General features: G+C 39.4%; 1 protein-coding gene across 2 annotated transcripts in view; it reads right to left on the bottom strand.

Moving 5' to 3' along the window:
• TMTC2 (transmembrane O-mannosyltransferase targeting cadherins 2) overlaps nucleotides 1-12,133 on the bottom strand; it is a 205,644-nt gene that overhangs the window by 72,448 nt on the left and 121,063 nt on the right. For both annotated transcript variants that reach the window (XM_020777798.3, XM_073000306.2), the window contains 2 exons: nucleotides 7,945-8,773; nucleotides 1,194-1,308 (listed from right to left, as the gene is read on the bottom strand). In XM_020777798.3, coding sequence (XP_020633457.3) covers nucleotides 1,194-1,308; nucleotides 7,945-8,773 — 944 coding nt within the window. The remainder of the gene's footprint in view (nucleotides 1-1,193; nucleotides 1,309-7,944; nucleotides 8,774-12,133) is intronic.

Here is a 12,133-nt window from a genome sequence, read left to right as displayed (position 1 = left end):
CCACATGAATTTTTGTTAACATTAATGGTTGCCATGGAGAGAGCTATAATTTAGACTGGTATTATACCCTCACTTCATACGAATTTACAGACACCAAAGCAACAAAAATATGATGATGCCGGAGGGGGGGGGGGAATGTGCATGAGAGACAGATTAAGGAAGTGTTCTTACTGACAAACTGGTAGCTTTGGGAACAGATTGGAACTTTGAGGGCTGAGGAGTAAGTCTGTGGTATAAATCAATGTTCTCATCTTCTGGCACGATTATTTAGCACTTTACACTTCAGACATTATTTACCATCTATAGCCAGAAGTGTCTAAAAATTGTTATTTTTTTTTTAAAAAACTTCACTTGCCAATAAAAGGCATTAGATAGGTGGGAAATTTATTTCAAGGAAGAGTACCATCAAGACAGTGCTACTTCAAAGAAAGCTTTATACTTCTGGTCACTCCTCTAAATAAGCAATTGTATGCAGAGCAGGCTGTGGTCTCCAGCAGATTTCACTGGGCAGGGAGGAATGATAGGAGAAATTATTTTCTGGGGATACAAGACACTTAAGCCATTTAGGAATTTAGTGTTATAACCAGTGTGATGAACTGCACTCACAAGCAGTGTCAGAAAGCTAAAAATACTGTTTTTTGTTCCTTCCACCTGAGCAGGCTGCAGAAATTCTCCACTAGCTGCAACTTTGGGGCCATCTTCCAAGAGGAGAGATAAATAGATGGCTATGTAGTGATTTAAACAGGAGATCGCCAAGTGTGGAGGTTGGTTGCTACACCGTGTGAGAAAGGACGGCCATTTCTTACAAAAGAATCTGCACTGTTGCTTTCAGGCTTGTGGAGAAGCTCTTGGGAGTTTGATCTTTGCTAGAGAGGGGCTGAGGTGCATTTAAAGGCTCATTCAGAAGCACAGCACTCTGCCACATCTTTTTGGCAAATGAAATGTCCCTGCCGGCTACAGAGCAGAGTCAAATTACATTATGATCTGAAAAATGGGAAAAGCAGAAAGAACCCTGTCTATCTCAGAGTTTGAGATATTATTAATTAAGAAGAGAGGAAGTGAAAGGCCAGGAAGGGGTGGGGAGAACTCAGCTAAAAAAAACATCTCTGTTTCCACAAGCCAAAAATAAATGGCTTCATTCACATCATACTCCACAGATGAGCCAGTACAGAAAGAAAGGCATGCGTACTTACAAATTATAAAGCATATCAGCCATGTTGCTGCGGTAGTACAAGGCATTTCTGTAGGCACTCTCAGCTTCTGAAATTTTGCTCTGGCTCTTCAGAACATTTCCAAGGTTACCCCATGCTGCCAGGAAAAGAAAGCAGCATTCAGAACGAGCTACAATCCAGTTATGTGCAACATGGTATCTGAACATCAAGAAATTCCTCTTTTTCCTTACCATTGCTTGTACTAGGAACAACAGTACGCACTTCAACAAAGAGTGATTAGTCTGATTTAAAAAGTAGGCACAAATCAGCAAAAAGTGCCTATTGCACAATTTAGGAATCCATTCAAGAATAAGGAGGACGAGGTGAAACATGAGGCAAAAACAACTACAGTGCTGCTGCTGTCCCATGAATCAGGACCTAGATAGCCCAAGGAAAGAACAATGACCTCCTCAGGTGCACCATTCTGAGGAACATCATTCATTAGAAATTTTAGAAGGAAAACCTGGATGAGTAACCAATCTTATCTTTTTGTTTGGTGTTAAAGTTTTATGGGCAGAAAATTCCTAGACCATGACAGATTAGGTCTGTGTTGTACATCAATTTGCACTACCTTTTCTAAACACCCTTTCACAGCATGCTATAAATTATAGCAGTAAAACAGAAATAAAGATGTACAGAGTAAGCTGGTCAGATAGTACTGCTGAGAAAGTTCCATTATGTTCCTTAGCTGATCCCTCCAAAATAGCTTAAAACATCTCTTTTTTCACAGATAATATTCCTCAAATGAGCAAATTAAATGCATTGTCAATAGTTATCTTAGTTTTCAAGGTGAATCACATCAGTTGCTTCTGTTTTCTGCCAAAGTACTTCTAAGCTTCTTATCTTGCCCTGAGCACTCAGCTCCAACTAATAACTATTAACAGTTCTATGAAGCAGTGAATTCATAGCTGCATGTAAGTCAATACAGGGAGTTCCCTCAAAATCAGAGAAGCCAGTGTCTGCATCTGCATTTGTTGCCTTTACTCAATAGAAGATATTTTTCTTTCACTGGCCCTTGAAAGACAGCCTGAACCATTTGGTGCCTGAAACCCTGTTGCTTCATGTAGGAAGTCACATCAGAGTAGGCCCATTGAATCTATGGGGATTTTGTGAGTCCATGCCTCCACATGTTCCACTGATTCAGAAGGCCTACTCTAGTACAACTTACTACACAAAGTAACAGGATTTCAGCCAGTGAATCCGTTTGCTACTGGATCTGTGCTAGGTATGTGTATTATTTTCAGCTGAATGCTGAAACACTCACCAATTTTGGCTATTTATATATTTCTAAGACAATTGTAAAGTGGAGCAAAGAACGTGGGAGCATTCATGAGGTAGACTGGCATTCCATCTACCCCTACTTCTTCACATTAAATTTGGTATTTGTGGGACTTAAAATATTAAAACAAAAAAGACACATCACTATTACAAGCATAAAAAGGGCAAAGATGACTAATACCTTCTCTGGTGCCAGTAGAGAAGAAAAGCATTTGTACCTTAGAAATGAACTTTTCTTGCCTTTTATGCTTCCAAGTCATTATTGATTAAATCATCAGAGTCTACATACTGTTCATGTTTATGAGTCTTTCTCCTGCAGTCATCTAATATCTTACACCTCTGCAGCCACAATAGCAGCAGGGCGGAGGGAGGCACTAATTTCAGATCCAAAGAAGAGGAAAGTGAGGCAGAGAGAAAAGATGGTAGGTGTGGAATGTTGATGTGGGTGTTTTTTTCCTACTTTTATTCCTAAGCAGAAATAAACTGTTTATCTCTGCCCCTGATGCCCCACTATTAATCTACTTGCCGTTTTGCTGGATAGGAGAATAGAAGGTTGAAAAGGGGGAAAGGATGAGGTCAAAAGCCAGGTGCTAAAAATAAAAAACACCAGCTTTGCACTCTCAGCATTGCCCTTTTAAAAAGAAATCCAAAAGAGTAATAACTCACTACCCTTTTAAAGTGTCTCGGCTCAATCCCTGTCGTTCTTCCAGGTAGCCTCTCCATTCAGCAGAGAGACTGAGACTTTTCCACTGGCAAGTAGGTGGGGAGTGCGAGGAGGAGAACAGAGCGCCTGGCTTCACAAACTGCCACTCTCCTGACCAGAAGCCCAGAAGATGTCTTGCCCGCACCTCCTCTGGGGGCTGGTATAGTTGTATCATTTGTCATTCAGTCAGTCTATGACCTGGCTTTCCTGTCTGCATTTCTGCATTCACAGGAATGGGATTTTACTTGGAAATCCAAAACTGCACAAATACTGGTTGAACGGTCTCCAATGGAGCACAAGGTGAGTCAGGCACCAATCTGTATGTCCTCATACAGGCTAGGACCAGGTCAATGTCCAATATACATCCCTAATCTATGCACAGAGAAATCATATTTTCATCCTGACATATATCTATATCTGTGATTTTACTTAGTACAAGAAAACTGTCAGCATCTTTTATATTAATTTTATTACAGGAAGGCTGAGCTCTTATTTTAACTCACCAAAATAAATGTACCATGACTCATTTCTTAATAAATAAATGGTTTCTATGTGCCCCACTTTTAAAATTAATGTTTTATGTATTGATTTTACGTATAAGCAAATATGGCTAATGCTACTAGCTCAATTCTGAAAATCAATCATAGTTCTAATACCAAGAAGTTACCCCCTCGCCCAATACAGGTGTCAGGCTTATTCAGCTTGTCCCTGGTCTTTTTCCCTCAAACAACTTTGAAGAATCATGGCTTATGGGAATTACTACACAAAACAAAATTGCTGATATGACTGTAGGTTTCAGGACAACTGGAAGCTGAGTCATGGCTGAAACTGACCAGCAGAAGAGTTGTGTCACTGACACTTTGTTGGAATGAGAGCAAATACTAATCTTTAGCAAATGCCGTGCAGTAATTGCAACCATCTTAGCAAATGTATCTGGAAGTTGAGTCAGGGCAACTGGGCTTCTTTCTTGTTAGGTTGAAATGTTTCCCTACTCATCCAAGTAGCTTCTTCAATCTGAGGAGTGTTGGTAGGAGACCCCTGATATATCCTCCATGTTGGTTTCACTTCTCCCTAATCTGAGCAGGCTCATTAGATGGAGTGAAACCAACATGGAAGATATATCAGGAGTTTCTTACCAACTCTCCTCAAACTGAAGATGTTACTTGGATGAGTAGTGAAACGTTTCAACCTAACAAGAAAGAACTCCAGTTGCCATGACTCAGATTCTAGATAACCTCACCTGGATAACTGAGAATCTTCAGAGATATGTTTCAGGACAACCTTTGTCACTCTGGCGTTAATGTATCTTCTTGACCCTACTATAGTTTTTCATAATCTTTTAAGCTATTTTAATTAGCCAGATTCATTCTCCACCCACGATTTTCAATAAGGTACAAATCAGCAAATTTTGAGTTATTTAAACACACCCTTAACAAAAATGTGAGCATATCAAAACAGCAAATCCTCAGGCATTGCAAGTGATGAAGAGGGTGGCTGTCCTGGTTCCCACTGCAGCCTCATCTCAGCTAATGACTGGCAGTTTACCTGCTAAATTCAGGGTCAAATGGAATGGCCTCTGCATGGCAAGTTTAAGGCAGCAGTAAAATAGTCCTTTCAATTGGTTCTCCTGGGTATATTTTTCCTGACAGTGAGCAAAAATGTGTGCAACCCATTTCTCTATACTCATGAATGACATACATAACATTAAATTGTGCTTTAAAGATGCTGCAGCACTGGTGGTGAGAGCTATATCACTATTTCCCTGTTAGTAAGAACTCATTAGCCCACCAGCTTTCTCTAGTTTTAAATCAGTTGTTCTCATTCAAAATTGTTCTTCAATCATTTTAACCCTTTTTAAAATTATTTACGAAAGTCTTACTTGGTGAACTTATATCTTTATAGATATTAGAACCTATATTTGGGATTAATGGCAATCCTTTCTTATAGGGAAGAAGAGTGACAGGGTAGAATTCAAGAGACCTGAGTTCAAATTCCAGCTCAGCCATAAAAAAAACTCACAGGTGGCAGAGGTGGCACTTTCTTAAATATCTCACATATCTTGAAAGCCCTATTAGGGTTGCTATAATTCAGATTCAAACTTGACGGCACATAACAAAAGAAAGGAGTATCCAGCTTCTAGAATGGATGAATCAAGACAAAACAAAATACATCATCTACATAAAACTCAGGGATTGAACAAGCTGGCTAGAAGGTTATCACTGAAATATCCAGACCAATTACAGTTCCTTTCTTCCTCCGGTGTCTTACAACATTTGAACCATGACTCAAAGATATCAAATACTACTCAAGGCAATCCGTAGCTTGGCCAATCTAAGACTAGTAGATCACCTGCCACTAAAGCATCCCCACAGCACAAATATTTGCTCAATCACTTGGAATAAAGAGAACTGACACATCTACATGCTTAACTAATGTCTACTTTAGATCTTCGGGTCATGCAAAAACGACTCAGGTTGCATGCAAGGATTTTTCAATGCTCCTGTTTACATACATGGGAAGCCTTCATCTATTGCAGAGTCTCTCCAGACTGGAATAGTGAACTAGAGTGCTCTCCATTTATATGTATGAATTTAAATCCCTACTGTGTCTAGTCCTGGGAGTGGGGGCTAGCTAAGATCACACAGAGTATGTGTGGCTGATGGGGTTATGTGTCATGGCTTCGGCAATCTGCATGGTTCCAGGACGTCACCAGAAGGAGAGCCAGAGCACAAGTAGGAGCAATTAGTAAACCATTTCTTAGTACCTTATACCTAGAAACCCTTGGGGAAGTTATTGTAGATGAGAATTATTAGTATTTCATCTGGTGTATATGCCATTATTCATAACTGGATGTCAATGTGACTTTCAGCATCCATTTTCCTTTTCCCTTTTAATTTTTTTAATGCTGCAATTCATAAAATGGGAAAGCATTTATCCACGTATTCTCAGTTATATATTCTCAATTATATACTTTGCTTATGCAGCTTCTATTTATGGTAAGCTGCATAAGCAAAGTTCTGCAGTATGCTTTGAAATAATATTGTTTAAAATACAGGACATTTTGATTTTGTTTAAACCCAACCTAAATTTTCCAGGTACATGACGTGCTGCCACATACAATGTGAAACAAAGACAAGCTGTTCTTCCAGACCTTTCACTTTTAATTGTTCAAGTTTTCCTAGTATTTCAAGCATTTAAAGAAACAGAGAAGATTTGCAAGATCGAATGCACATGACGGAGTGAACCCCCGTCACTTGTCCCAGCTCCCGCCAACCTAGCGGTTCGAAAGTATATAAAATGCAAAATGCGAGTAGATAAATAGGTACCACCATGGTTGGGAGGTAACGGCATTCTGTGTCTAGTCACACTGGCCACATGACCATGGAAGATTGTTTTCAGACAAAATGCTAGCTCTATGGGTTGGAAATGGAGATGAGCACCACCCCCTAGAGTCGGACACGACTGCACAAATTGTCAAGGGGAACCTTTACCTTTACCTTATAAGAAATGTAGCTCTAGAAATGCGAAATGTAATTATATCATGAAGGTTTGAACAACAATCAACTGCTTAATAGAGGTTACTTCAGGACAACCCTGAAAGTGAGGTCTGACACAAAAGTAACTGTTTAACTAATAATGTAACAAATATCCATTAGAGGTCATTGCAAAGTTCTTCTAAGATAGTGAAGCCTAAGACTATTGGGTCTGCAAATGTAGAAACGTCTATAGGGAATGCATGGAGTTTGCTACTGAAGCAGATTCTATGAGAAAATACACTGAATATGCTAAGTTAGCAGAAAAAGAAGGTAAGAGAATGTTATTGTTTCTCTTATCAGTAAATATTCTGTTGGGTAGCAGAGTCTATGAGATTCTGCATTAGCCTGCTAGCATTGGAATCTGCAACTCAGGAGAAATGTATAAACAAAGATGGCAATGTATAAACATCCCCTGCTTATACAAGGGCTGGTGCAATATAAGCAAGGTGCCGGTCAGCCAGCACAGAGTCAGTCATAACAGAGTTGAGAAGGGAGAAAGGGAGATCACGGCAGCTGCAGAGACACAGCAGCACACAGAAATCATGGATTTTCCTCTGTAGATTTTAACTGGCAGATGGTTGGGTGAGCATGTAGAAACATAGCATTTTTCACATGTGTATTTAAGTATAGCAAAAGGCTATGAAATATATTCCTATTTTTGTTGATTTTTACTTTTTTACAAAATTGCATATTACTGTATTGTACTTCTAAGTACCTTTATGCTTATGTAACAAAGTAGCAATACAGATGAATAAAGCTTGTAAAAATAGACAAGCTAGTATTGTCTGTACCCATTTTTTTCTCTTTCATGAGTGAAACCCATGATTTATTTTGAGCCTATGAAGAGAAATGGAGCAAGTTAGAAACTATAATCCCGATTAACCAAGCAGGAGCAACTGAATGACTTTATACCTTGATGCCCAGATGCACTTTGATGATTATTTGGTTCACACAAATGTTAGCTGTGATAAACCACCAAAGACTTAAACTACCAAGGGGTGTTACTGAGTTCTATAGTGTTTGGAGGAATTTGTGCAAGTGTCATACTTTTGACTTTGACAATATTATCAAAATAAATTTGCATTCTATAAACCAGCATATTTAAACTGTACATAAATGCATTTGCGATCCACATCTTTTTCAGTGAGAGGTATTAAATGCAGAAGTGTACAACAGAATTACACAATTTACAATTCTTAACAATAAAAAACATTACCTTTAGCTGGATTTACTTTTATCCCTGACTTATACAGCATCTCTTCATTCTGCCAGTCCCCGTTCCTGACAAATGTCTTGAGTCCATAGAAAAAGATTAATGCAGCAGTGGTCAAAAGAATCAAGTTCTTCAAAAAGCGCTTTTGGGCTTTGACATAGAGGGCCCGGGTGCCCACAGTGATCAGCAGGCAGAAGCCCATACTAGGTATATACAATACACGCTCTGCTATTACAAAGCCTACATAAAAAAACAAGTTTGTGGCAGGGATAAAAGGAACAATTAATAAAGATAAAGACAGAACTACAATCTGCTCAGTTGAGGGAAGTTGCAGTCTGTGAGGCAAGTGCCTGTTAATGCCATTTTCTTCTTTAAAGACAAAGCTGTATTTCAACTCCATACTTTTATATTCCAATTCCGAAAGGTAGTTATGACCATTGGCATTTGGCTTCCCGTTTGTTACACTTTTCCCATTGCATTCTCCCTCTTTGCTGGAGTTTTTCAAACTAGAGTAAGTGAGGAGGAAAAGTCCAGAATAAAAGGCCACTGTGTGTAGGTTCCTCCAGTCAGAGACTGTTTTGAGAAGAGGCACAGCATCCATAGACCAGTCAAAGCTAAGGGTATCTGGGCACAGCAACAGCCAAAGGTTTTTGGTTGGCAAGAAAAAAAAGGTCAGAGTTCGTGTTAGAAAACTGTCCGAGTCTGCTGCTGGGTTGTCGGAATTGGAGAAGCTGGGAGGTTTGTTCCCCATCCAGTAGAAGCGAAGTCCTAGCAGCAAGGCTCCCCAGAAGATCAATAAAACAATACTCAAAAGAAAGGATAAATTCTTCCTCTGAAAGAAACCAGAGAACAGTAAATGCAAAAGAATTATATTCATTCATTCATTCTATTTATGCCTCACCTTTCTCCCAATAAAAGGACTCCTAACAATATTAGGAGAAAAAAACATAATAAAACAACCATTGAATTAAAAACTGTTTAAAAGTGTGTTTGAAGGAGGTAAAAGGGAGCTTTGTGTTCATAGCCAGGGTGGTGAAACTAAATATATAAAAGAAATAAATGACCTTTAAAAAAAATCAGAATCCTGACATAAGAAACTTTAAATTTCCAGGTGCTTTCTTTTCTGCTTTTCCTATTAACATCTATAATATTCTCCTGTGTACTATAGTTTGTCCTCTGTAAAGGTTTTTTGTGCACTTGAAAATGGTACTGCTATACAAGATAGTGTTGTCTCCCAAGCCATTTGTTTTGTTCTTTTATTGCACAAGATGATTAGACTACAATGTGATTCTGGGAATGTTAGTTATGACTATGATCACATGATTGTTGTTGTTTAGTCGTTAAGTCGTGTCTGACTCTTCGTGACCTCATGGACCACAGATGCCAAGCCCTCCTGTCTTCCACTGTCTCCCAGAGTTTGGTCAAAGATCACATGATACAGTGGTTGAAATTCTATTGTTTAGTGCAGTCAGTCACACTAGAATAGAGCCATTGACTCAGTGGGGATTTGGTGAGTCAGCTCGTCTGTTAGTTCTGTTGAGTCAAATGGGCTTACTCTAGCACAGTAGTAGTATCCATATGCTAATGGATGGGGTTCCATTCAGAACAGCAATTTTACCTTATCTGAGTTATTACATTGGACACAAAAGTAAGCACATGATAAGCCAAAGTAGTCAAAACAAGTCATTCGAATTATTTTTGATACGCTGTTATAGTTTTACATTTGTTTAAAACACTGACTCACATTCATGCTATATATAAAGTTAATGATTATCTATTAACTATTCCTCTTGCATTTGGTTTTCTGGCAGCTATGCAGATTTCATATTAATTGTTATCCCTAATACTTACATTCAACTTAGCTGTTACAGGATAGTGGAATTCTAAGTCAGAAGGTCTTATAACCATCTCCAATAACTACCATAATCCAAGACAAGGGTGTGGGGTGTGTGGAAGTTTGGAAAAGACAGAAAGTTGTATTTTGGGAGAAGGGGGAAGAATCAGAAGCCCCGTTCCCTCTGAATAACCCTAAGAAACTACTGGGATTGTAAAGGGACATACCACAATTTATGAATCACATACCTGGATATTTTTGTGAAATTTGCAGTAAGGCTTGATCTTCCAGGCATAAATTTTTACTGGAATTCCTGCTTATGGGAAACTGTTATTCTTCCCCTAAGCAAACATGTATCCCTTGACAGGCTGTTGATTAAAGACACATCCTCATTGAACAGCTAAGTCACTTGAGATAACCTTGGACAACTGAAATAATACATTGTTTAGAAGTTTTATTTTTCCTCTGAAAAATCCTGATAACTTTTCACAAAGATGCATTTGTTTTTTGTGGAAAAGATGTACTTTTCCTTGTCTAACTCAGTTATGCTCCGAAGATTTTAATTAATTATGAGCTTTTGCTGTTTCAGTTCTATTAATGTTCCAGGGCTTGGATAAAAAGGGAAGACTTTTGATTTCCATACTTTTCTACTTAGTTGTTTGGACAAAGGTTCTTTGTTATACAACACACAACATGCTAAAAACTGTAACTCATAAAATCTGGATGAGTTCTTGGGCTGCACTCTTATGTCCATATACATACAGTGGGGATTCAAACCCTTGACACCTAGCTCTGCTCAGGTGCTTCAACTCATGGAGCCACACTGGCACTTTAAAAAAAGGTAGCACAAACCCCTAAAATTTCAAACAAAGTGAGCCATAATCCCTTTCGGCAACTGATGACAATATGACTTTGACTATCTCAGCAATTATTTTATTCCACTGTTCAACTTGCCACACATCAATACTTTCGTTAACACATCAAGACTTTCCTACTACCACAGGAATTATCCAGGAAATAATTACAGGAAATTTTAAATTTACATCCTTTGATACACAAGAGTTTCATAGTATGATTAGAGAAACAGACAGCCAGACAAGAACAAAATAAAGCACTGTGACCTTCTAGTGCATAAGTGATCAATCATTTTCATTTTAACCAGGCAGGAAATAATGAAATTTTTATAGAGAAAAAATATACCTCCTCCGCCTGTAAATGACAATGCTGCAAATATCATTTTTTAAATCACAACTGCACCCACCACATTTGTTGTCTTTTCTCTCTCACTGCAAATTTGGTAAAGCCCAGCACGAGACAGAGTTCTTTATAATACAGTGGTACCTTGACTTACAAACGCCTTGACCTATGAACACTTTGACTTATGAACAGCTCCGTTCGCAAAATTTTGCTTTGACTTGCGAACGGAACTTTGACCTACAAACAAAAAAAGGCAGGGGAAAAGGAAGTAAAATTCAAACCATTGGTGGTGAAGAGGAGCCTGGCCGGGAGGCCATTTGAATTTGCTGGGCTCCTGCCTCCTGGGCGTGGGGTCCGTCTGCACTGCTCACTTCCTGGCTGGGCTCTAGGAAGCAGAGCCCGGCTGGGAAGCGAACAGCGTGGACGGACCCTGCGCCGGGAGGCAAGAGCCCAGCCAGGAGGCCATTTGAATTTCTCAGGTTCATGCCTCCTGGCACAGGGTCCATCCATGCTACTCACTTCCTGGCCGGGCTCTGGGAAGCAGATCCCGGCTGGGAAGCAAGCAGCGGCTACAGACCCCATGCCAGGAGCAAGACCCCAGCTGGGAGGTGAGGACCCATCCCAGCCGGGCAGTGGGGGTGGAGATTGGGCCAGGCAGCGGAGGAGGAGCCCTGGCCAGGCAGCAGTGGCTGGAGCGGTGGAAGCCCAGGAGGCTTTGGAGCTTCAGACTGGTAAGGTCCTTTAAAAAAACTGTTCTGGGCGGGTTTTGGAGGATGGGTTTGAATGGGGGGGTTATGTTTCTGTGTTGTTTTGTTTTGTTTTTGGATTCATGTTGTTGTTTTTGCAGTCCGAAGATGGGACTTGCTCTATTTATTTTTATTTTGGTATTTTTTTTTTGAAATGCTGGAATGGATTAATCCTGTTCCCATGCATTTCAATAGGAAATGGTGCTTTGACTTATGAACATTTTGACTTACGAACACCAATCCATTATGGATTACCATATTCTTCTGTATATAAAACAACACTTTTTCCTAAAATAATTGAAGGAAAAATTGAGGGTCATTTTATACTCAGAAGTTCCCCTCCATGTTTTTCAAAGAATATGCAGGGGGAAAGCGATTTCCACTTTCTCCCTACATTTTCGTTGCAAAAAGCAGT

This window comes from Pogona vitticeps, chromosome 5 (assembly GCF_051106095.1).
Source record: "Pogona vitticeps strain Pit_001003342236 chromosome 5, PviZW2.1, whole genome shotgun sequence".
Taxonomy (NCBI): domain Eukaryota; kingdom Metazoa; phylum Chordata; class Lepidosauria; order Squamata; family Agamidae; genus Pogona; species Pogona vitticeps.
The sequence above is the reverse complement of the archived record's forward strand: the minus strand, read 5'-3'. Positions and strand labels throughout refer to the sequence as shown.